Raw genomic sequence first — 25,953 nt, 5'->3', positions numbered from 1 at the left:
GAAAAGAAAAAAATCGAATTCAAATTAATGTCATGTCAATTACTTAAACTAGATAGATTATGACTTTTAATCATCTAAAACCTATTAATTGTTTAAAGGTTACGACTTTCACCTCACAATAGATGACTAGATCACCCATAGCATACTTAAATTTAGGTTAGTAGATAAAATCAAGATAAAAAAGGCAAATGTCGTTGTACTTTGCTATATACTCCCTCCGTCCACAATTAATTGTCATGGTTTCCTTTTTTAGAGTCAAACAATAAGAACTTTGACCAACATTTTACGATGTATATTTTCATCATATTGATATGCAAAAAATTGCAACTTATAATACTTTTCGTATAGTTTTTGAATATCTAATTTTTTTAAAAAAAATATCGAATTAACGTAATCTAATTTAACTTTAATAATTAGTCAAATTGACTTTCGAAAAGCGCAACATGACAAATAAAAGTGGACGGAGGGAGTACATCTTTGGACACATAAAAATTTGGTCCTAATCAAATGTTAAGACTAATTGTCTAACTTGTTTGTTGAGAACATACCAAATAATTAATATGACAAATGACATTCAAGACTTATTTGAGTTAGCTAATTATGATTTAGATCATGCATTAATTACGTCTAGTCTAGATAAATATAGGAATAATAGGGTACGTTAGCTCCTTTGGTTGAATCGTGGCATCATATCAGAGCGTTAATGCAACGGGTGTGTTTAGTATAAAGAAAACTATTTTTTTTTTTGTTGAATTTGATACGAAAGTAAAAACTATTATTCTAAAGATGGACGGAGCAAAATGAAAACCCTTTTTTGTTTGGACGTATTGTCACAAGCTGATCACAGCGAAGCAATGGCACATATTATCCGCTTTAGCTCAACCCGCATCATAATTAAATTATCATATGAAATTATGAACTTGTATTATACTCTTATAAAACCTTTCATTTTAATAGAGATTTGTCTAAAATAGAATATATGTGTCTTGTCATTCTTTCTCTTCATCTATATTTCCTCATCAGCTTGTCCTCCATCATGGGCATCACAGACTAATATGATTAAAGACAAGTCCAATACGCAATATTCTAATTTCCTTGTCCTTAATTTAGAGTGCATCTCCAAATATAATCCTTCATAAAGTGATAAAGACTACTCTTTCTTTTCTTTTTTTTAAATCACAGGGGATAGAGGAAGGGGATTACAAAATGGGGAGTCAAACACTCATCAACAAAATGAAAGTTTAGGTAGTTAATTACCAGATCTGTATGAAGACTATTCTCTCTCTCATTCCTAGCATACTTCCTCATTTTTTAGTCAGTACTGAAATAATCGATATTTTTCAACACTAGTAGAGCTATAGCATTATGATCAAAATTCAAAATGTCAATGTTTTGTCAAGACTATAAGATTCTGAATAAGAGTATTTGACTATCAAACTAGAAAGATGATGCCATCACAGAACAGAACAGAAAAGAACAGTATAGTTAACATTGCACTATATCAGTCTCCGCAGCTAGTTTGCAAATTTTATCTAAGATTCAAGTGTGTTAAAGAACCGCGGCTAGAAGCCTAGAACTATAGGACCCTCCAACTTCTGAAAGACATGGATGTATATCAGCATTCAGCAATTCCCATTCAAATGCATGTTTTTGTGAGTTTTAAGTTGCATTGGGTGACAACCTCAGCTATATATTCACGCGCTCCATTCAGTGAGTTGATTCATGGATGATGATTGTTAATTTGGTCTTTAGAAAGTCAGATAACTACTCACTACTTGACACACCTAGGATTGTCATTGTCACATACATATTGGCCTATGTTTGAGTCTATAGAAGAGCAACAAGACTGATGTGATCAACTCATGTAATCTCACCAGATTCTGGAATTATAATAACATCCAGATTAGTTGACACACCGTTTGTATCGATCAAAAGACTGTTCAATAGTCTTTTAACCCCATTCTGGTTTGATGCATAGAAGATATGTTCATTAATATAACATAGATGGCATCATGGCAGTGCAAAGAAATATTAAGGTACGTCTAAGTTTCTGAGCCCTTCACAGAACAGTGCAGTCATATTGTACAGCATTATCCCCAACAAGTTGGCAAAGTTCATCAAGATTCAAGTGTGGCACAGTGTCTTTCAAAAGATATACACGTGTATTAGCAATTCCCTTTTATGTGAACTTACGAGTTTTGCATCCGTTCTGGTACACTCCATAAAATTGAAACAATACAGAGAAGATTGGCATGTCCTATGCACAAATCAAGAAATGATGAAGAATATTGCATTGGGTTTTAACCTCAGCTATTCGCGCCCTATACTCATCTAACTTTCCTGCTGGACAATAATAATTGTATTTGGTCCTTAAGAGAGTCAGGAAAAGAACAGCTAGATAAACCTCAGATTGTCATATATACCAATTTTGACTCTAGGAAGGAGCAACTAAACTGATGTTCTGTAGTCATGCAATTTAAATGTCACTACAATTACTTTACATACCACACGAATTATACATTAGATCCAAAGATGTATCGAAGTTAGCTTTCACCCTACCAGTTAATAATACGTTGAATAAGATAAAAGAAGTTCAATCCTTGAATTGCAAGAACTACATATATTGCTGAAATGAAAACTACAGATCAAGATTCTTTATCCAGACAAGGATTTGATGTCGTAATGACTCAATGCTCAATCGGGAAGGACAATGTATATCTTAGATTGCAAGGGATCAACAAAGAATAATCAAGATTGAGCAAAATAAACATTTATACTATATATAATAGAAATTTTCTAACAGAGAAAGTATTTTGCAGCTTACATTTCAATTTACTTTCTGCAAAGTGGAAACAAGATTTGAGGCTCCAAAAGCTGCAGAGCCACCAACAACAGAAAGTAGAGCAACCACAACCTGCAAACCAATTTGCCAAGGGTAATCTTCAGGCACCAGATACACACAAACAGGGCCAACAGCAAGCAATCCCAAGCTCAAACTGAAGAGTGCTGATGGAGTTGAAGGGTCAGTAGCTGCTGAAAGAATCCCCAATTCTTCGGCTTTGGAAAGAAGACCAAGTCTTTCAATTGCCGACAAAGAGAGTCCAGATTTCTCAGCAGCTGATAGTAAACCAGCTTTCTCTGCTTTAGTTAACAGCCGCAATTGCTCCACTCTTGTCAATAACTTCACTGTTGGTGTAGATGAAGAATTGCCCGGCCGAGGTTTCTCCCCTACTGGAAATACAGTTGTTGTCTGCAGTAAATGTTAAAGACACATGAATTTCCTCGTATATGCATATTCCTCTGTCCATAGAGTACATTGAATATATAGAAATGGCAGGTCGATTTCTCAAGTCACATTTCTTCGTGATTCCAATTTTCTTCAACAAAGAAAGTAATGTTTCTGAGATAATAACTATTACTTCCGAGAAATCAACCCCAGAATTAGCTATAATAGTGTTACACTTGTTCGTATTAAAAGAGCTACTCTTCAATGATCAATGAAAATAAGACTGTTCTACCTATTCCAAAGGAATTTGAGTTACATCTCTTTTTCATTCGCCCCTTTGATACCCCGAAAATGAATAAATTATTTTTCTTAGGAACACATACAATGATCTATCAGGTTACAAATTCGACCCATGAAACATCAGGATTGTCTTCCTAAGAGAATCTTAATAGCTTAGTTGGTTAACCTATCTGAACTTTCATCTCGCTTGTGAGACTCGATTTCCCACCTTGTAATCCCCTCACCCATTTCCCCTTCACCTACCCACAATTTGCATTATTAATTATGTAAATGTTGAGATATAATGCAAGCAAGTAGATAAAAAAAAAAATGGAACCTTTTTAGAAGTAACGGTTTTGGTAGTAGATGGAGTTGGTTTTTGTGTAGCCATGGATCGAATGAGAAGTGGTGTGTTTGAAGCAGAAAAACGTGAAATCGCAATGGCGCCCTCCATCATCATCATCTTCTTCTTCTTTTTCACTGATTCAATTATTTGTGCTAAAAGAGTTCAAAGCTAAAGCAAGTTTCCATCTTTGTGAGGCCACAACCCGGAGAAGATAGCATGAAATGTCTGATTAAATTCTAGCCGGTAGATATTCCACGTGGCAGTGCCTGGTTGGATATACTGGTCCTATGCGTGCTTGCCTCGTCCACTCACTTTCCACAACGGAAATTCTTTTAACATGCATATTAATCCTTTTGATAAATTCAGCTTGTCTCGAAATTGTTCGATAATTTTGAAAAATAAAATATTCAACGGAGAGATAAAATAAATTTAGCCAAATACTCTTAGAATTAAGTTTATTTACTGATATTTAATATAATAGTCAAAATACATATATTTGTAGAAAAAAAGTGTTGTATTGCTACTTTTTATGAAGAGGAGATGGGGACATTTTATATCCTCATCACATTCTCTTAGATACCGCTTATTATCATGAAATTAATAGAAATCAGTTGAAGAATGATCAAAATCATGAGAAATCTTTAATTTAATAAATTTGGAACTCTACCTTCAATTTTGGTGTGATATCCAAATACTATGGTAAAGGAAAAATAATAAAAACGAGTACATTATGAAGGAATTTTGAAGAAAAAAAATAAGAAAACCTAAAATGCCCTTAATTTGAAAGTCTACCTTTAATTTTGTGGTGATATCCAAATAATATGGTAAAAGGAAAAATAATAAAAACCTAAAATGCCCTTGTGGGTGAAGAGAACCCGGTTGTATCAAATTGCCTAAAATAAAACCTGCAATGCCCTAATGCTAAAACCCTAACCCCTTTTAGAGATCTTTGCTGCTGCCCCTCCTCCTCCTCTCAGTCGCACTCTCCTTCTCTCGACTAGCTTCAATGGCGGACTCTGTGATATCAGTTGACAAGGTCAAAGCTTTCTGGCACTCTCAGGTTCATGACGAAGAAAGATGGAATCTCAACAAGGTATCTCTTTTTCCTGATTTTATCTCTTTTTCTAAATAAACGTTATTCATTTGTACATATCAGTAACCTAAGAGAAATTTGCTTCGGTCTTTGTTTTGTCTTCTTCCGTTGTTGTGGATTTTATGGGCGATGCCGATTATACTCGTTATGTTGATGAACAACGAGTTAAGCGTGTTATAATTGGAGCTTAAGAGATTTGAGTTAGGATTAGAAATAATTTGGCTGAAAATGTGATTGACAATTTGATTGATTTGCTGCCTAAACCAAATATTCAGAAAAATAGATCTTATATATTTTCTAAAACAGTGTTATTAGAATTAATAAGTAAATCAGTTTGATTTCTCGAATTAACTTGTTAATTCTTATTACATGTTTCTCAAAACTCATAAAATTGTCTTCTTGAATATAAAATCTTTTACTTTTGTTCTTTGTTTTTTTGTGTGAATATATCTTTAGTGTTTTTTATTGTTCAAATCATGTTTTCTCTGTAACACAGAGAAAATAAATTATGACTCACTGATCTTATGTATGCATATAAGTGTTTTGCTAACCTACTATAACCATGTTGAAAGAAAATGGCACAGAGGTAAACATTCATGTTCTTTAGCATATGTAGAAGTCATCTTTTTTTTTTCTGTAAAAAGTTTTGGTCCCTGCATTTCTTTGATTATCACACAAAAATTGTTAGGTCATTTTTCTTCTTCAACTAGCAAAACAAAACATTATTAATGGAGTATAAGAGTATTTTGATGTAAACTAATAACAAGGTGATAACTCTGAACAGAAATAGCAATCAAATCTTTTGTGAGAAGAAGGTTATTCTATTGCATATGCCAGAAACAAAGACTTATGGCTATGAGGAAGGAGAATTGGGTATAGATTTTTGGTGGAACGACAAAAAAGTCCCTCATTCTCTTAACACTTCTTAAATAAAATGTTAGTACATTTAAGGAAACTAGAGTCTGGGTGCAATGCTAACCTATTATGACCACGTAGTAGGTGATTGAAGATTGCAGCAGTAGGAAAAAGTGTTGCAAAAATAGATATTTCTCTAGGCTACAAGGGATTGGAGGCAAGAAACGTAGTCGGTGATTGAAGATTGCAGCAGTAGAAAAAAGTGTTGCAAAAATAGACAAGCTAGTAGATACACAACAAATGGCCTTCCTGAGAGGAAGGCAAATAACTGATGCAATCTTAATTGCTAATGAGTGTCTAGACTCGAGAGTGAAGGAAAAGTCCCCAGGAGTCATGTGCAAACTGGACATAGAGAAAGCGTATGATCATGTCAGTTGGAGCTTCCTACTTGAAATCATGCAGAGAATGGGCTTTGGATTGAAATGGATCAGATGGATAAAGTTTTTTATAAGCACTGTTAAATTCTCAATACTGATAAATGGATCTCCTGAAGGCTTCTTTTCATCAGACAGAGGACTAAGACAAGGTGATCCTCTCTCACCTTTTCTATTCATTATAGTGATGGAAGGCCTAAACAATATGCTAAAGACTGCTCACACTAAAGGGTGGATAAGGGGCTTTAATGTAGCAAATGAGGGGAATCTAAGATTGGAAGTCACTCATCTCCATGTCATCTCATCTTCTGTGATGTAGAAGAAAGCCAACTTAAGATCCTGCGAGTGATACTCATTCTTTTTGAAGCAACTTCAGGACTACATATCAACTGGAGGAAAAGTCTGATTTTTCCAATTAATGAGGTGAACAGAATGCAACATCTGACAGAGATCTTGGGAGGAGAAATAGGTAAACTACCAACAGTATATTTGGGGATGCCTTTGGGAGCCAAAAGCAAATCCAATGAAATCTGGAATGGGGTGCTGGAGAGATGTGAAAGAAGACTATCTAGATGGAAAGCACAGTATTTGTCTAGAGGTGGAAGATTGACCCTGATCAACTCAGTCTTAGATGCTTTGCCAACATATTTGATGTCAGTTTTTCCTCTCCCCCCTAAGGTGGAGGAAAGAATTGATGCATTAAGGAGGAATTTTTTGTGGAATAGAGAGAAAGAATATAAAGGATTTCATTTGGTTAAATGGAAGACTGTAATTCTTTCAAAGAAACAAGGTGGGTTAGGCATTAGAAACCTGAAGAAACAGAACAAAAGTCTTATGATGAAGTGGTTGTGGAGATTTCCTAAAGAGGAGCAGGCTCTTTGGGTTAGAGTGATTCAGGCCAAGTATGAGAAGATAGATCACTGGAAAACTAAGGAAGTGACTTCTGCCTATGGTATTAGCCTATAGAGATCAATCAGAAATTTGTGGCATTGTTTTTTCCAAAGAACTAGATTCAATATAAACAATGGAAGAAAGATTTTATTTTGGGACGATAATTGGTTAGGAAATGGCAGCCTCAAACAGCTCTTTCCAGACATCTACTTGTTGAATCAGCAACATGAGGCCACTGTGCAAGAAGTTTGGTCCATCCATGGATGGAACTTAACATTCAGAAGGATGATACAAGACTGGGAGGTGGATAGACTAGCTGAATTTTATGGCACCCTGGACCATTTTGGAGGATTGAAAGAGGGAGAAGACACTCTTACGTGGATTCATCACAGCAAAGGTATCTTCACAGTTAGCTCTGCCTACAAGAACCTGAATCAAATGGGGACTCAACTCAGATTTTTGCCTTGGAAGCTTATCTGGAAAGTCAAAATTCCATATAAGGTGGCAGTCTTTACTTGGTTGGTAGTTAAAGAGGCGGTACTAACACAGGAGAATCTAATGAAGAGGGGAATACATATGTGTCCTAGATGTTTTTTTTGTGAGCTACAGGCAGAGACAATCAACCATCTGTTTCTTCATTGCAAGGTGGTCAGACAATTGTGGCACTTATTTACCAGCTTCAGGGGCACAAGCTGGACCATGCCACAAAGGGCAAATCAGGCTATAGAAAGCTGGAACACTGAAGGCAGTGGCAGTACAGACCAAAGCAGATGGAGAATTGTCCCAGCAGTGATTTGGTGGACCATATGGAAGGAAAGAAATATGAGATGCTTTGAGAGTATTAGTAGTCCCTTACACAGGATCAAAACGAATTGCATAATCACTTTTTGCTATTGGTGCAGTTTGGAGTATGTAGATGATCCTATAGTTGTTATAGATATCCTAGGTTCTTTGTAAGTTGTAGTAGGTTCTAGTTTTGTTTTGTTTTGAGTACTCGCAACTGTATGTAGCTCCATGATGTAAATTTGGGATCCCAGCCTTTAGTGTTGAAGATTAATACACAAAACTGTTACCTTTGTCAAAAAAATAAAAAATAGATATTTCTCTAGGCTACAAGGGATTGGAGGCAAGAAAGGTGGCTAGAGATATTTATCGGTGAAGGAAAGAAACATCATTATAATCAATGTGTTTTGGGGTATCAATGGAAAGAGAAATTCTGTATAGTGCTAAGCTACACTGCCATCTAGCAGGTTGGACCTAAAATCTTAGGACAATGCTAAGCTACTAGGTTTATGTTGGTCAAACTCTGATTTATGTTACAATAAATAACTTTTTGTTTAATGAGATAAAACAAAGGAAACAAGGAACAACAACACAGTGGTTGGTAAAATGTTTGAACCATTGTGTCACATATCTATGTTGCACAGATACCTCAAGACCACGTGTTTACACGTATGTTGACCTAACATGATTTAGGTGTGAGTGTGGGATATGGATCAGATTTGGCTACTTGACTAAAACTATGGTAGAGAATTATATGTTGGTTGCATATTTGGTTTAGATTTTGGTATTTTATATTCATGTAAAGATGTGTGCATAACTATATGACTAATGGTTTTGTCCCAAATCAGTAGGAATATTACTTTATCAAAAAATGCAACTTGTTTTTTCATAATCAGATATATAGATTATGGAGAGATCCATACCTGGGTAAACTTTATTTCAGACTCTTTATTGTGTATGATATGATCAACGTTTATCATTTTATGGGCTTTATAGAGTTTTACCTTAATCTTTTTTGCATTTTGCTTTTGCAGAAACTGCTTCGAGCTACTGCTCTATTTGCTGGCTCCATCATTTTGATGCGCCAGTATGGGGATCTCATGGCTATCTGAAGGACGATTGATATTCATTCTCAGCTTCAGATGCAAGTCGAATGAAGACCTAATCTCTGCCTTCCCCTCCCCTCCCCCCTCCCTCTTTATGGAAGTATGAAATCTTATGAACTAGAAAGTGTAGCTTATCTTCAATTGTCTAGGACAAGTTTGTCACCTTATGTTTTGATGCCCTAAGTACTTGAAATTTCTGGATATTTATATGTTTGTGACATGGAAGTGAAAGAGCAAAATGAAAAAAAACAAAGGACCAATAAACTGAGCAAATTGTTCGTGTTTTCTTGTCAATTTCTTGTTTGATGGACTCTGAACAGAAACTACAGGTTAGTTGATCATGTACCAAAATCTCATGCCTGTGGAGTACACATTTCACATCCCTGGTCCAGGTTGCAACAATAATACCTGTTATTAACCGCCCTGGAAACCCTTCATTAACACTTCTTACATTAGCAGTGAGGCTGTTGGGCACTTCGTTTCATATGTAAACCTGCATCCGATTGTTTTAAGTGCCAAAATTACCATTCAGCTATGTTCGTTTGTAGCCTAACGTCTTTCAAAAGGTGGCACAGGCTCTTAAGGACTATGAAGGTGCACTTTTCAATCTGCTCAGGCTTCAATTTTCCATGAAAAACAGTAATTTGCTCGAGTCGGTGCACTCTATCACTGAGCCTAATAGCCTGTCGTAGCGTATTTGAAAATTGAAGCTGGGTTTGAAATGCATTTCACTTCCTTTTTTTTAAAAAAAATGTCGACATCAGTAGTTTATAGCTGTTGTTAAAATGCCAAAAGTCAAAATGTCAAACTACACAGCTGTATTCTAATTTGCTGACTTTTTCTTCAATAATCATATCCATACCCAAATCATTGACTTAGTTAAATAAACTATGGAGTTGACTTGAAAACAATCCTTCTATAAAACAAAACATGAATAATCTTCACAATTCCATACTACCACATCACATCTTAGTCTTGTATCATGGCCTTCGCTAGCTATCATTTCATCCTTTTTTGTGCACTTCTCCTCTCCATTTCTTCTTATTGCATAGGCCAAAATTCTCCCCAGACCAAAGCATTGATCCTTGCTGTGAAAAAAGACTCAACTACTCTACAATACATCACACAAATTGGTCAAAGAACTCCTCTTGTGCCCATCAAGTTAACAATTCATCTTGGTGGACAAACTTTATGGGTAGACTGTGAAAATGGTTATGTGAGTTCTACTTATCGACCGGCTCTTTGTGGCTCAACTCAATGTACTATAGCCAAAGTTAACACTTGTGGAAACTGCAGCACCAGTGCTCCCAAGATTGGCTGCAACAATAATGCATGTTACAACACCCCAGAGAATCCATTCATCAAGACTTTATATAGTGGTGGTGAAATTAATGAAGATGTTTTATCGATACAATCTACTGATGGATCAAATCCTGGTAAGTTTGTTAAGATTCCAAGCTTCATTTTCACTTGTGTTCCTACATTCTTGACTGAAGGTTTAGCTAGTGGGGTGAAAGGTACTGTTGGATTGGGAAGGAATCGTATCGCGCTTCCTTCCCAATTAGCTGAAATCTTCAGCTTTCCAAGAAAATTTGCTGTTTGTTTGAGTTCATCCACACAATCTTCTGGTGTCATATTTTTCGGTGATGGCATGATGCTTCCAAAAATTGACGTCTCTAAAGATCTCATCTTTACGCCGTTGATCACCAACCCTTTTGGTACTGGATCAGTTCCTTTCCTGAATGAACCTTCCTCAGAGTACTTCATTGGAGTGAAATCTATTAGAGTGAATGGCAAAACAGTGACAATTAATAAAAAATTGCTTGGGATTGACAAGAGAGGAGATGGTGGAACCAAAATAAGCACAAGAACTCCTTATTCAATCTTGGAAACTTCCATCTATGATGTTGTGACTAAAGCATTCATCGATGAGTTATCTAATGCAACCAGAGTGGCTGCTGTGCCACCTTTCGAGACATGTTTCATCTCAAAAAGTGTTGGTAGCACAAGGGTTGGACCAGCTGTTCCTACCATTGATCTTGTGTTGCAGACTACACGAGTATATTGGAGGATTTTTGGCGCGAATTCAATGGTGAAAGTTAGCCAAGATGTGATCTGCTTAGGATTTGTGAATGGAGGGATTAAACCTACTACTTCAATAGTTATAGGAGGATATCAACTTGAGGACAATCTTCTACAGTTTGATCTTGCCAAATCAACACTTGGTTTTAGCTCATCCCTTTTGTTCCACCAAACTACATGTGCCAATTTCAACTTCACAACCAAGGCTTAAAAAAACTGTCCTTTAGCAGTTTTTATCATATTTTGTTGTGTATTTACTATTGAATGATGGAGGAACATTGTATCTAGAATATTATGCATACTGCTAGATAAAAACTGCAAAAGTGCATTCACTAAAATGCACAATGCTGAATTGTTATAAACCAAAGCCAATGAGCCATATTTACAACTGCTTTACTAACCAATCCTAGTGACTAGTGAGCATTCAGACTCAAAATATAATAAAAGAAAACTCTAATATTCTCAATTTGGCTAGCCTCATTTCATAGAAATCTTCATCTTAGACATCTCTTCCAACAAGTATTTGGATTCTGCTGCATAATCAACTGAAGCAACAGCTCTTACTGTTATCCTTTGCCCTTTCTCATTGTTGTACCCTTTCGTTGTCTAGCTTTTCATTTGATATGCAGTTTCTCCCTCTTGATAAATAGGAATATTCAGATAAGTTAGCCATAAACTGTCTTAAGACTTAAAACAAGCACAAAAATGAAAGGTTCTGAGAACTGTTTTACCTCTAATTTCAGCTTGTCAAGTTCATCAGCAGAGTATTTTCTCTGCTTGATCATTGAATGCAGAGAGCTACGCTTCACCGCTTGCATCAGAAAAGTTCAATGCCATTATATATCTGGGACCAATCAATGTATATTTTCATTAAGTTATATCGAATGGTGTAAACATGAACAAAAATTGTGGAATAAGTGGAGCATTCTGAAGTCAAATGTCAAATTATGCAGCTGTATTCCAATTTGCTGACTTTTTCTTCCTTATCAAAAATATCTCTCTGTCGTAACTCATATCCATTCCCAAATCATTGACTTATTTAAATAAGCTATGGAGTTGACTTGAAAACAATCCTTCTATAAAACAAAACATGAATATTCTTCACAATTTCATACTTCCACGTCACATCTTATTCTTGTATCATGTCTTTCACTAGCTACTGTTTGATCCTTTTTTGTTCACTTCTCCTCTCCATTTCTTCTTATTGCATAGGCCAAAATTCTCCCCAGACCAAAGCATTGATCCTTGCTGTGAAAAAAGACTCAACTACTCTACAATACATCACACAAATTGGTCAAAGAACTCCTCTTGTGCCCATTAAGTTAACAATTCATCTTGGTGGACAAACTTTATGGGTAGACTGTGAGAATGGTTATGTGAGTTCCACTTATCAACCCCTTCTTTGTGGCTCAACTCAATGTACCATAGCCAAAGTTGACACTTGTGGAAACTGCAGCACCAGTGCTCCCAAGATTGGCTGCAACGATAATGCATGTTACAACACCCCAGAGAATCCATTCATCAAGACTTTATATAGTGTGACAACTTAATGAAGATGTATTATCGATTCAATCCACTGATGGATCAAATCCTGGTAAGTTTGTCAAGATCCCAAATTTCATTTTCACTTGTGCTCCTACATTCTTGACTGAAGGTTTAGCTAGTGAGGTGAAAGGTACTGCTGGATTGGGAAGGAATCTTATCGCACTTCCATCCCAATTAGCTGAAATCTTCAGCTTTCCAAGAAAATTTGCTGTTTGTTTCAGTTCATCCACACAATCTTCTGGTGTCATATTTTTTGGTGATGGCATGATGCTTCCAAATATTGATGTCTCAAAAGATCTCATCATTACGCCGTTGATCACCAACCCTTTTGGTACTGGATCTGTTCCTTCCCTGAATGAACCTTCCTCAGAGTACTACATTGGAGTGAAATCTATTAGTCAATGGCAAACCAGTGACAATTAACAAAAAATTGCTAGGGGTTGACAAGAGCGGAAATGGTGGAACCAAAATCAGCACAGGGAGTCCTTATTCAATGTTGGAATCTTCCATCTATGATGTTGTGACTAAAGCATTCATCGATGAGTTATCTAATGCAACCAGAGTGGCTGCTGTGGCACCTTTTGAGACATGCTTCAGCTCAAAAAGTGTTGGTAGCACAAGGGTTGGACCAGCTGTTCCTACCATTGATCTTGTGTTGCAGACTACACGAGTTTATTGGAGGATTTTTGGCGCAAATTCAATGGTGAAAGTTTGCCAAGATGTGATTTGCTTAGGATTTGTGAACGGGGGGATTAAACGTACTGCTTCAATAGTTATAGGAGGATATCAACTTGAGGACAATCTTCTACATTTTGATCTTGCTAGATCAACACTTGGTTTTAGCTCATCCCTTTTGTTCCACCAAACTACATGTGCCAATTTCAACTTCACAACTAAAGCTTAAAAAGCTGTCTTTCAGCACTATCTTTACCCCCTTCCAGAATTTTATTTAATACGTAAAAGAGAAGTAACGAATGCTGTAGAAACTTTATGATCAATCAGATTATCTGAACTTTCTTCAGATGATTCTTGATTTCTAGTCGTACGCATAATAAATTTGGTAAACAATCCAATAATGAAGATGCAACAGGAAGGATTTCAGTGAAATGCTGCAACCCTTCCTATCTGATACTAAAGGATCACATGATCCTGAACCAATCTTACTTAGAATCGCAAATCCCAAGTTCATCTATGAAGAAACCATCTAATTGTAAGGCTCTTCTGTGTAATACTAATCAATAAGACCTCAAGTTACCTAATACTCTCTAGAGTCCAGGGAAATAAAGAGAAGATGTGTACAAACTGATATCCAGCAACAAGGAAACAATCTCTAGCTTTATCAAGTATGACCATGCAAAAGTTCCTTCTGTACACAATAAACAAATAAATAAACTGATCATGGATGTGATAACAAGAATTGAAATGCTCCATTAGATAAAATGTAGAACCATAATTAAATAGTGAATACACAACAAAATATGAACTGCAAAAGGTGCATTCACTAAAATGCAAAATGCTGAATTGCTATTAAGCAAAGACAGTGAGACATATTTACAACTGTTTTACTAACCAATCCTAGTGAGCATTCAGACTTAAATATAACAAAAATAAATCTAATATTCTCAATTAGGCTAGCCTCATTACATAACAATGTTCATCTTAGACATTTCTTCCAGCAAGTATTTGGATTCTGCAACATAATCAACTGGAGCAATAGCCCTGACTGTTATCCTTTGTCTTTTCTCATTGTTGTACTCTTGTGGGGCAACACTGACTCGGAAAAGGTAAGGAACCCATGTAGCTTCCTTCAATTTCATTTGATATGCAATTTCTCCTTCCTGAGAAACAGGAGCATTCAGATAAATTGACCACTAACTGTCAACAGATAAAACGAGCACAAAAAAAAAAGTCAAATGAACTACTTTACCTCTGATTTCAGCTTGTCAAGTTCATCAGCAGAGCATCCAAGTATTTTCTCTGCTTGCTCATTGAATGTAGACAGCCATGCTTCACCACTTGCATCAGACACTTTCAATGCCATTATATATCTGGGATAGACAAATAAAGGTAAAGACTTAAGTAGGCATTATAGGTTAATGAGAGGTTTTAAGATGACTATATATCCAATGTTCACCTCAAACTACACTCTGCATCATTCTTCTGGCATCCTTCACACCAATATCCAGACCCAAAAGCTTCAGTAACTTTCTTGTTGCATGTCTTGCAAGCCCGATACCACATGGTTTGATCAGGCTTAATGAAACTTATATATGCTTTCAAGCTGAAAAACATAGGCTGCCAAACAGAAAAACAATTCAATAAGATGGATGTTACATAATGCTCCATGTATTGAGTCCTATTTTCTCAGTACAATAAGCTTCATTTTCTAAAGATCATAGCATTGAAATTGCTCTAGAAATCAAGTTCATTATCCTCAACCAGGGTTAAGTATATATACCTTCTCCTCACCAAGGGAGAGGTTACTGGTTATATGAAGCAAGGAAACCCTATCAGTATACATAGATCTTGCTCCACTCTTGGCAGAGGGGCTCATGCCAGAACCAATAGATGCCAATGAAGTTTCTTTACCTTCAGAATCATACCTAAACAAAAATGAAAGTGTAGCCTTTAGTCAACTGAGACTAAAACAGAAAATCAATTACCTCATTAAGCAAAGTCATACCAAGATCTCAATTTTTTGGCTTCAGGTAAATCAGGATTCACAACAATATTGCTTTTGCTTAATGCTGATAAAGACACTCCTGAAACACAATTTAAGGAACTATGAGATTGGGACAATGAAGATATCATGCATATACAAGTTTTGTTGTATGAAATGAAGCTATCACCTTGGAAGTCTCCAACTTTAAGGGATTTGATTGCAACTACTGGAGATTTATCAGCCATGTCTAGCAGTTCTTGTCCAACATGGGTGGCAAGATCATTCCAAAGAGAAACAACAACAGTCTTCTTCCTGATACAGAAAAGTATTAAGATGTTAACTTCACATCGCTAGAGAAAGCCAAAATCTACAAGACAGGTTGTTTACAGTATTTAAACATACGTCTCATCTGCAATAGTTATATCACGCTTAGGGACTGTCTCATTGTTACTCTTCCTCCGTATGCTCATTGTTGGAGATACACTTTGGACCACCCCAATAACATCTACAATTCATTGTTTGAAAACATTACTCCATGGTGAAAGGATATGAAAATGCAGCACAAATAATTCAAGCTTTGGGTTTGCAAGTTCATACCAACAAGCTCCCTGCCATTGACATATGGTCCCAATTCATCAATTGGGACAAAGTTATATTTTGTCTCTGGAATAAAAGCTTCTTCGTTGCTAGCCTCCTCAACTTGGGAAGTTTCATTCAAAGTCATCTCATAATCATTTTGTACAGTTTTGAACTGCTTGTTCGCAACTCGAAGGGTTCCCTTTGAAATGTAATATACTTTCCCCAATTCAAACTTGTCAAAAAACTTCTTTGCAGCTTCATTAAACATTGTAGCTTGTATTTGGGTACCCTGAAATAAAAGGTAAATCTTTGTTAGTTATACCATCAATCAAATAAAAACTTCATTAAATCTAGGACTTGCCAAATTGTAAGATAACTGAAAATGTGCTTACATCCTCATCAGTCAATTCAACATTGAACACACAACCTTCTCCACGAGCATTCTTGTAAGTTCGCATATTACCCTTGCTAGTTACTCGAACCTTAATGGTCCAATTTCCTTGGTAAGGATTCAAAGAGACAAGTGGCTGAATTCTTCTTGTCATTGCCATTCGAGCAGACGGTGCCATGCTGAAATATCACCCACATACAACACAATTAACTTTTTCAGTACATCCATATCACAATATACCATCTGCTAACAAACCAGGAAAAACAAAAATGACCAGAAAAGCTCACTTTCCACTTTGTTCATGTACAATTTGAGCAGCAGATTTAGTTTGATATTCCTGTTTTGGTTTCAAAAGAATCCCAGTCTCTTCCTGCTTTGGCTTCAAGACAATGCCAGTGTCTTCACTTTTCACTTCAGCCTTGTACTCAACTTCAAGAGCAGGAGACACTGTCTCACATTTAGTTACAATCAAGTACCTAAATCAAATTAATCAACTCATTAGTGTCAAATATAAACCTTCAAAACAACTAAACATAACGGTAATCATTATAAAGATACTCACTTTTCATTCTTAGTTGGGATATCATTGAGAGTGTAATCAATAATCCGAATAAGACCCAGGTTCTGTATAGACCCAGATATAACTTCAGAAGACAAACTAGATTGAAGAATGCCCTTAATCTTCATTTTCCCATCATTGGCTGAAAACCTGCAAATGAAATATTTATTCATTTCGGTATAAGATATCACTTGATGATTAAAGACAATACAACATAAGAAACAACACATGAGACTCAAATAGTCAGCTAAGCCATACGAGAAACCCTAAATCTGTATAATGAACAATCTGATATTTCAAGTGCATCCCCCTCAATAGACAAATGGGAAGCAACGAGCTAACAAACTCATCCAATCGATTTAAATTAAAGAAGTTACCCTCACTTCTACACAAACAAAGTGTGTACAATAACATATACAAAAGTTTTTGGATAAACGAATAGATCTGAATGAAATACAAGTTTCTGATCGATTAAACCAACTCAAAATGAAAAAAAAAAAAACTGAAAAGCAGACTCACATGTATCTGTTGCCAGTGGGCTTGAGATCCACTACTTGAAAAATAATTTCAGGAAGATCTGAAGAAGAATCCGGCGATGGGTTCGCTAAAATAGTTGAAATAGCATCTGGGCTGACCGTTTTTGCCATTGTTTCTCTTTCTGAGAAGGTAAAAGGCAAAGAAATGCAGAGAGAAAATAGTTGAAAAATGAAGTAAAAGAATGAAGGAGAAGTGGGGGTTTTGTACTTGAGAGTTTTTGGCGGGGATTTGTTTTTGGATTTTGGCGAAATTATTCATTTGATTTTACTGGCGGGAAACTGTTTAACTTCTAATTCCCGAGGGAAACACTGACGACTCAGTTAAATTTGCCGCCATTTATTTTGTTGGAAGCGGGGAAATTTTATAAAGTGAGAAAAAATTATGTTAAATTTTATAGGCATTTGTTTTGAAGAAACTTCTATTTAATATTTCAAGAGCGTTTTAAAATTAAAAATATTTTTAATTGTGATAGGTTGGGAAAAAAAATCTAAATTAGGTCTATAAAAAAAAAGGATAAGATTTCTTATAATATATATATGAGCTTTGTTTATGAAAATCAAAATAAATTGGCATAATAGTTTGTAGTTTGGTGAATTGATGATATTTCTAATTTTAAGTCATAAAAAATAGATGGGTAAATTTGCATATTTTCTTGAAGTGTAGTAATCTATATGACATAGGAGCTCTTTCAATTTTTTGTAAAGTAGTACGATCTATCAGATCACAAGTACGAAAAATATTCAAGTTTTAGGGACAAGATTGTAATACCCCGACTTTTAAAAACGTCTAAATTAACTCGTATCTTCGTGGAAAGACAAGGAGGGTTAGTAATAAATTAAAAATGATGTGTTATGTGATAATTTAAGTGTTCAAGTGTGGTATCTCAAGTTTTGAAGTTAGGTAAGTGACAAAATAAAGGTTGGCGAAAGTTACCGTAAATTCCTTTTTAAAGATTTGTCTGAAATTTGAGTCAAATGTCTTGGACGTTTTCTCCCAATCTATTAAGTGTTATGGTTCCCGCGAGCTATGAAATCGAAGGTCTACGAGTTTAGTTTTCAACGCATCAAACCGTTCGTTCATACGACTTCAGAATAGAGAAATATTCGCATTTTCGTGGGATTGCGCAAGCAGGCACGTGAGGTGGGGCCCTAAGTCGGTGGAATGTTACATATATCTTCTCCTTCGACTTTTTTCACCATTTTTAAGCTAAAAAAACAGAGAAATTAAAGAAACTCATTTCTAGGATCAAGTGAAATATAGATTTTCTCAACTTAAGTCCTTGACAAAAGTTGTTCTACGCGTTGGGCCCATCATCGTGGTATAATTTATTTTATTGATTGCGTAGCATATCAGACTTTAGTGTTGGGACAGCAAGAGTTTGGATATATTTGAAGGTTTTGAAGTGTATTACGACCTTAAGATCGAGGTAAGACCCTTCTTTCATCGACTCTAGCTTTTATAAGCAGCAAATAGCAATTTGCGACTGAAATACATATATTTTATCGTATTGTCATGGTATCTTTTATTTTTGTGTGTTGATTATGGTCCTACCTTATTGTAGTATCAAGGAAGTATTGAGTAAAAGTCATTAGGCCACGTGAATTTAGCGAAAAAGGTATGTTAAGGCTATTCCCTACTTACGACATGTTTCCTTAAAGCTTAGAAGCAATGTATTTGGGTTGTTATCCTTGATATACTTGTAGCCGTGATTGTTGATTTGCTTGAGTTAATATAATCCTTCCTTATCGGGATTCTTATTCAGTTAGTAGCGTCAATCCTCCCTTGTCGGGATTCTTATTCAGTTAGTAGCGTCCCTATGTTGGACACGACTTAGAGGCTATGTGTATAGGTTGTTTATAACTAAATTGCTCACTTTTAGCGATTGGATTGTTATTATTGTCGTTAGGGCTATTGTGGTTAGCTGCAGGAATGTGATCTATGCCTGGAAGGGCTATGCTTTGCCTACAGGGCTATATGGATGCCTAACAGGGCTATGAGTTGCCTACAGGGCTATATTGACGTCTAAGAAGGCTATGTGCTTCCTACAGGGCCATGTTGTTGCCTAAGAGGGCTATGAGTTGTCTATAAGCTAAGTTGATGCCTAAGAGAGCTATGTGCTACCTACGCGGCTATATTAATGCCTAAGAGGGCTATGCGACTGCCTATGGGGCTAGGGGACTACTGATAGGGGTATATAGGCTTATTGGCACCTTCCGGGCTTATGAGGGCCTGAGTAAGTGGTCTTGTGTGCTGTTTGTACCTACCAAGCTTATGGGGGCTTGGTTAGGTTATTGTTTTATTATTTTTGATAAGTTTAGATTTAGGAGCAAGTCAGTACACTTATCTTAGCCTTGATTTATTTATTGGATTATTCCAGTAGATAAGGATACCTCATCATAGTCTATTGCCTTTCATACTCTGTACATTATTTTGTATTGACGCCCCATTGCCTTGGGGGCGCTGCATTCATGCATGCAGGTCCTGACAGACGACTGAGTAGACCTCCTCAGCAGCAGGATTGACTTTTATCCGGTTGGCTAGCCCCTTTCTTCCGAAGCTGCCAGAGTTGGAAGGTTTGTTACTTTTTGTTGTATATATCTTTATGGGTAGGCTGGGGCCCTGTCCCACCAATCTTTACTACTCTTAGAGGCTTGCAGACTAGTATGTGGGGTATATAGCTACGTTATGGCCATGCTGGCCTATGTTGTTGGTTTGTGAAAGCTTGTGAGCTGTTTGATGTATTGTATTGATATATACCTGCTTTTAGTTTTGCTATAGATATCATGGTGGCCTCGACTGCCCAATCAGGACTTTTGTGCTAGTTGACTATTTATTTATATAATCTCCTGGGAGTAGCTGTTTCTTTTATAGATTAGTTGACAGGGGCCTTGCTGGCCGATGACTTAGTTTTAAGCTGAGATATACTTGTTTGATTTCTTGATTGCGTGTGGCTGCCATGCTCTAGTAGCAAATGGTTCAGCAGGGTCGGCTCAAGCCTGAGTTTTGGCATTAGGAGCCAGTTGCGCCCCTCGAGTTTGGGGCGTGACAAAGATTGTATATGAACATATAAAATTCTGGGCAGTAGGAAGAAACAAGATTTTCTCCTTCTCTATAACAGTAAAAAAATGATTTACAACTAACCGATAATCAATCAAGAACTTCATCTATATGTCAAAAAATGGATGGGGGAAACTTACAAACACTTAGGTAAGTCCCTAATTTCTGACTTATCAGCATCAAACAAAATCTGGAAAAAAGACTCCTGCTTATTTACATTTGACACAAACAATTGAAAAAAATCAGAATCCCATAAGTTGAAGGCCTTCGTAATCTTCTAATTAGAACTCTGGAACCAAACACATAGCGATCCAAAGGACAGGCCAGTAAACTGGATGATCAAGTCATCATACTTTACCAAAATTCATCAAAGTAGCACTTTAAGTCCTTTTTATGAAAGTTGTTACTACCAAACTCACCGGGCATGCACCACATCAGCACTTCTGGGCTAATCGTATTATTCCTTGAACCATGGCATCGTCAGAAACAAAGGGACTATTAGTAAAGCAATCCTAGGAACCGGAAGAGCAGCATGAGAAGCAAGGAAACCATTTTGTTTTCCCAGCATTTTCAGTTGCTGTCGGGGTCTTTGGCTCTGATTGAGGCAGCGGTTCTGTATGCAGCTCTGCTAATTCTAACTGAGGTTGCTTCTGCTCTGGGCTAGATTCAACTGGAGCAGCCATGCGCACTGAATAATTTTTATTCAGATTCCCTGACAGCCTTCATTTTTAGACAGATGGGTCAGTCAATCTCTCATTAATACTGGCATACACATGGAAATTGCAAAGAAGCATAATGTTCACATTGATACCTTTCGAAAGTCATATCTATGCAGAAACAGTTCATTTAATCTTTCAGTTTTTCCCTAGCATTCTATTCAAGTGCCAACCCTGATCCTATTACCACACAAATGAGAATCAGAAAAAGAAATCTATCAATAGATACATGTCTATGTTACCTAGTGGAAGATCAGGGTCCAGATATAAAGTCGATTATTTAAATGATGAAACCACAAGATATAGTAGTAAGTAGCAAACAGGTCGTGCAGTAGGAGATAATAATTTATGGACCATTTGTCATAAGTCTTTGGAGGCAAAATGTAGGTATTCCACTATACTTGTATGCACAGAAAGAGAGATAGAAAGAAGTAAATGTTCCCACTAGAAATGATTGTTGACATTCTAAATTAACAATAGGGACAAAATTTTGCCAATGTATCATATGAGAGTTTGAGCGTAGATTGCCTACACTGGAAATGCAAAAGACATTGTATTGGTTCCACTTTCCATTGGTTTAGGAGAGATACGTCCAACAGCAAGAGATCTTTCATGATTTAAATCCTCATTTCCCCTTGAGATCTCCACTTCAGCCAATTCCATCTCATGACTTGACTGGTACGGAGAGAAGTCACACATAGCAGGGGATAAGGGGAAGTTTCGAGGAGTTCCTAGCTCACCCAGCTCATCCGACTGCAAAAAACTAGCATCTTTGGTAAAACTCATAGTACCCATGTGAATGCTAAATAATGATTCATGGGAAGTTACACTCCACTCTGCTGGATTTGCAGACTCATCTCTAGCAAACACTGAAGAAGGGATCCTATAAGATTCGTTTGCGGAGTGCTCCATTACTTGCATGGGAGGTGATTCTGTGGTTGACGAATTGCCAGAGCATGACCTGGAAAAACAGTGAGTCCCTTTTGACTGTGACATGGAAGGTGACACTTCATGGTTTAAGGGTTCACTACTAATGGTAGAGCTCCCAGAAACAGGATTTTTGTTGTCTGAAAACCATGATTTGTTATCCTTACCAAGTTTGGGTAAGTTATTTGCATTAGCAGTGGAATCATCAGATTCATAATTAGCCTTGCCAAAGGGGTCATTCAGTGTCGAGTCAGGTGATGTATTGCAGGAAGAGTCTGAGGAACTTAAAGTTTTCCCGCGAGGGGAGACTTTAAGTCCTGTAACAGCAAGGGTAGGAGGTGTCCCTGATTTTCCATCAGTTGCAGTAACATGCTTAGGCTCCATAGCTGAAGACGTCTTACTCAATTCACCATGCAAAGTTGCCTTTACCAAGCCAAAAAGTTCGAACCTCTACTGCCATAGAAAGAACTGAAATCAGAGTCAATTCAATGTTCAAATCAATCAATGATTTAAATTTCAAATTGAAGTTTCAGGTATCAATTATCTACAACAAGCTTCCTGCTTGGCCCTATGCTTGCAACAACGATTTCTGTGTGAAAACCCTACTTTTTTGTGCTACTGATTTAGGACAAGATCGTACCAATATTGAGGTTATAGTCAAAGCAATCCTGCATTTTACAGCCCATGCTAAACAAGAGATTGGAAAGCCAAACAACGAAATCCAGAAGAAAAAGCATGTACTACAGAATTCTTGCATGTATGCTAGTGCCATAGAAAACCATTATTCTGTCTTATTTGTTGTCTTTGGCATTTAAGAGTTCAACCCCTCTATCCTTGCTTAAAATTTTAGAAACTGTTGAGCTTTGGCAGGAAGTATAGCAACCAGGCCTAAAAGTTTCTTTAAAACACACTCTTCCAATGACCAATATACTGAACAACAATGTTTAACATAAGAGGATACAATCAACAAAGATGTCTTAACAATTCAATGGCTGCCAAAGACATGCATAAGAAGGGATACAGTTTGCGTGATACAAAAGCAGTATTTTTTGACATTTTCACCTCAAGCTCTTGTGGACCAAACAATTCCACTACATCAAAGATAAAAATAAAAGCTAAAACAATCACCATATCTTGAAAATATGCAACTATAAGAATTCCTGAGCCCAAGGACTGCCTGTGTGTATGCAAAGGGACAAGCACTGAATAGAAGGATAGAAACAAGCAAGATATATGTGTTTCGAGTTCTAATAGTTAGAGTTCCTCTCTCAAATCATGAATCATCCCTCAGAAAACAGTATAAGTAATAGAAGAAGAGAAACTACAAGGTGACACTAAAGTAAGGGACAGAGGACACAAGGGTTCGGACGACTGAGCTTGAAATGCACTCTCGCATACTCATTGTCACACTGAAGTGTAATAGTCGAGACTTGTCTTTTCAATCTTTTCTTCTATGACTAAACCAAGGAAGTTGATACACTTTCCTGATATGTGGTTGAGTGTATCTTAATGCTTCACATTGGCTCAAAAGTTCCTGGTCAAGAATTTGCAATACATTCCAGTCCATTGGTTTCTAAGAGAAATGCTTATATATCAATTAGTCATGATTTTTAGTTAACCAAATAGCCTCGACGGAATTGTCAGAAAAAAGAATAGTCTCCATGGAATTATCAGGAATAGCCTCCACAGAATAGTCAGAAAAAGAATAGCCTCTATGGAATTGTCACACAAGTGCACCAAATGGTTCTGAAATATGTTTATCATAGCATCACTTCAAGAAACTATTTGGTTCTTGCTTTCAAAACCTACATTGCTCAAACTCTTCAAAAATGTCATCAGGTGTGAGTAGAATTCTCCAAAAGTAGAGCATTTTTGGAGAGTCCGAGCAACATTGTTCAAAACCTTTCACACTGCATCATCAGGTTACCAACTCAAAAGAAGAAACAAATAAACATAGTGAAATACTAGTGCAAATGCTCTCTTAATTAATCTTATCCGTCCAATTACCCAGCAATTAAGCCGAAAATAAGAATAAAAGCAAAAACCCATCAGAAATATGCTACAATTAAGAAAAAAAAATTTGTAACATTTGCGATAAAAATGAATAAAGCGAGAAATCACGAACCGTCCAACTATGGAGCCCAAAAACCGGCTAAAGAGCTGCAAAAGGAATGGGTCGTCGTCGAACCGGTAATTGCCGGCCGGCGACGACTGACCTGGGAGCTGATCTGAAAACCAAAAGACCCCTTTGACCCTCGTTATTCATGTAGTCTCTTATTCTGTGAAAGAATGGGGAGAGGACACAGTGTGGAATGAATGAAATTTTTCACACGGAAACTGAACGGCAATTCTCACAGAGCAGCGACATTGTCGCTGGATTCCATGGTTTCCTTTTTTCCCGGAGTACGGAGTACGGTTAGGATTTTAACACTGTGTTTGGCCCCATTCATAATAAGTTTAGCCAAGTTTACTTTTTTTTTTTTTTAAAACAATTCTTTAATTTTAATTTCTTACCAATTTAATATCAAAAAATTAAAAGATACTTTAATATATTTTACGTAACTTTGATTTAAGATCAAAAGTTAAGACAGATGAGTAATAAGAAGAGCACGAAATCTTTTTGGGTTGTATATAAAAACGTTTTTTAACATAATTTATTTGGTTTAGTACAAAGTTATTGAAAATAATAATCTTGATTTATTATTGTGAGAGTAATTAATTTCACTTTTAGAACGAGATAAAATAATATTAAATAATTAATTATATTTTTAATCAAATAAAATAGAAATTAATCACAAAAATCTAATTATCTTATTCCACAAATCAAACGACTGGTCATACATTTGAAAAGTATTTTGTTCAAGTACGGCATTTCTGTAGAAGCAATACCATAATGTTAGGTAGTTAAACAAACAAGTCAAAATATTTTTTAATTATACAGTAAGAGAGATATCGAGTCTGTGTTTGATACTAAAAATTATTTATTTTTATAAATATTTTGCTTTTAAATAAAAAATAACTTGTGTTAGGCTAATTAATCTGAAAAGTATTTTTTATAAGCAAATTGTGATTGACTAATTTTTGTTAAAAAGTACCTTTGAAAGTCAAATTATGATAAAGGGCAAGAATGAATGTATTTTTAATATTATTTTTTTATGACAAGGGAAACTCGCAGTCGCTATCCTTTGGATGCACACAGGGTAAAACCCCCGCTCCTATGCAATAACTGCAAACCACATACGAGAGGTTTAAATAATATTAAAATTATTTTATAGAGAGAAACTAGTTTAAATATTTATTACAAAAAAATTAAGTTAAATTTTATTTTTATTAAATTAAAATATTCACATTCAATTTTTCAATCTATATTATACATTTTTTGGAGGGTGAAATCTTTAATTGTTTTTTTTCTTTTTTCTAATCTTGCAAAAATATTGTTGTTACCTTTTTTTTCTGATTCTGAAAAAATACATAAAATATAAAAAATAATACATAAATATAAAATAAAATATAAAATTTATTATATAAAATAAATAATAAAATTATTAAATGAAACTTATCCAAACATATGAGATACTCATATATTAATTAATTACTTAAGTTTTAAAGAAACACGCGAATAAATTTTATTCCGGTTGTTACTATTCTTTTAGCACACATGGGTGGGAGGGAGATAAAAAGGTGACGCAAGCGACAGGAAATTTTATTAGCTAGGCGCTTACGTTAGTCTGACTAGGTATATCATTAACACGTCAACGTTAATTAGTACTCTGATGGGTCGATCATCCAACCCGACCCGTTTTCTCTCTCAATACTCCACCATAGTCAATAGTCAAAAGCACCTTGAGTAAAATCATAGACAACTCCCAAGAATTACAAATTACT

At 36.0% G+C, this 25,953-nt stretch overlaps 5 protein-coding genes and 2 pseudogenes across 7 annotated transcripts; 4 read left to right on the top strand and 3 right to left on the bottom strand.

Annotated features, from left to right (window-relative positions):
* The first annotated feature begins 2,200 nt into the window (after positions 1-2,200).
* On the top strand, positions 2,201-2,290 carry LOC125861097 (U6 spliceosomal RNA; annotated as a pseudogene).
* Positions 2,291-2,754: 464 nt separating this feature from the next.
* LOC125860403 (uncharacterized) lies at positions 2,755-4,066 on the bottom strand. The gene is made up of 2 exons (XM_049540355.1): positions 3,843-4,066; positions 2,755-3,250 (listed from the first exon to the last, which is right to left on the bottom strand). Exons 1-2 carry the CDS (start codon positions 3,966-3,968, stop codon positions 2,828-2,830), a joined length of 549 nt encoding a protein of 182 aa, XP_049396312.1. The 5' UTR covers positions 3,969-4,066; the 3' UTR covers positions 2,755-2,827.
* A 687-nt stretch (positions 4,067-4,753) lies between these two features.
* LOC125857769 (mitochondrial import receptor subunit TOM5 homolog) lies at positions 4,754-9,303 on the top strand. Its single transcript, XM_049537414.1, has 2 exons — positions 4,754-4,944; positions 8,942-9,303. Exons 1-2 carry the CDS (start codon positions 4,858-4,860, stop codon positions 9,017-9,019), a joined length of 165 nt encoding a protein of 54 aa, XP_049393371.1. The 5' UTR covers positions 4,754-4,857; the 3' UTR covers positions 9,020-9,303.
* Positions 9,304-9,881: 578 nt separating this feature from the next.
* LOC125857756 (probable aspartic proteinase GIP2) lies at positions 9,882-11,359 on the top strand. The gene has a single exon (XM_049537386.1). It carries the CDS (start codon positions 9,996-9,998, stop codon positions 11,304-11,306), a length of 1,311 nt encoding a protein of 436 aa, XP_049393343.1. The 5' UTR covers positions 9,882-9,995; the 3' UTR covers positions 11,307-11,359.
* An 878-nt stretch (positions 11,360-12,237) lies between these two features.
* On the top strand, positions 12,238-13,719 carry LOC125857757 (probable aspartic proteinase GIP2; annotated as a pseudogene).
* Positions 13,720-14,043: 324 nt separating this feature from the next.
* Positions 14,044-17,546, bottom strand: LOC125857754 (replication protein A 70 kDa DNA-binding subunit B). Its single transcript, XM_049537384.1, has 12 exons — positions 17,351-17,546; positions 16,835-16,981; positions 16,560-16,748; positions 16,274-16,451; positions 15,900-16,170; positions 15,705-15,807; positions 15,490-15,614; positions 15,324-15,402; positions 15,099-15,243; positions 14,775-14,935; positions 14,568-14,688; positions 14,044-14,478 (listed from the first exon to the last, which is right to left on the bottom strand). The coding sequence occupies exons 1-12, from the start codon at positions 17,476-17,478 to the stop codon at positions 14,281-14,283; spliced, it is 1,845 nt and encodes a 614-aa protein (XP_049393341.1). The 5' UTR covers positions 17,479-17,546; the 3' UTR covers positions 14,044-14,280.
* Positions 17,547-20,565: 3,019 nt separating this feature from the next.
* Positions 20,566-24,471, bottom strand: LOC125857759 (uncharacterized). 3 transcript variants are annotated; one of them, XM_049537390.1, is made up of 3 exons: positions 24,190-24,471; positions 21,674-22,516; positions 20,566-21,145 (listed from the first exon to the last, which is right to left on the bottom strand). In XM_049537390.1, the coding sequence occupies exons 2-3, from the start codon at positions 22,450-22,452 to the stop codon at positions 20,938-20,940; spliced, it is 987 nt and encodes a 328-aa protein (XP_049393347.1). In that variant the 5' UTR covers positions 22,453-22,516; positions 24,190-24,471; the 3' UTR covers positions 20,566-20,937. The 3 variants fall into 3 exon arrangements, with proteins under 3 accessions (XP_049393347.1, XP_049393345.1, XP_049393346.1); XM_049537388.1 differs by having other exon boundaries at positions 21,674-22,521; positions 24,194-24,471; XM_049537389.1 differs by having other exon boundaries at positions 21,674-22,518; positions 24,194-24,471.
* Between the last annotated feature and the right edge of the window lie 1,482 nt (positions 24,472-25,953).

This window comes from Solanum stenotomum, chromosome 3 (genome assembly GCF_019186545.1).
Source record: "Solanum stenotomum isolate F172 chromosome 3, ASM1918654v1, whole genome shotgun sequence".
Taxonomy (NCBI): domain Eukaryota; kingdom Viridiplantae; phylum Streptophyta; class Magnoliopsida; order Solanales; family Solanaceae; genus Solanum; species Solanum stenotomum.
Note: the sequence above shows the minus strand (reverse complement) of the source record. Positions and strands in the feature narration are given on the sequence as shown.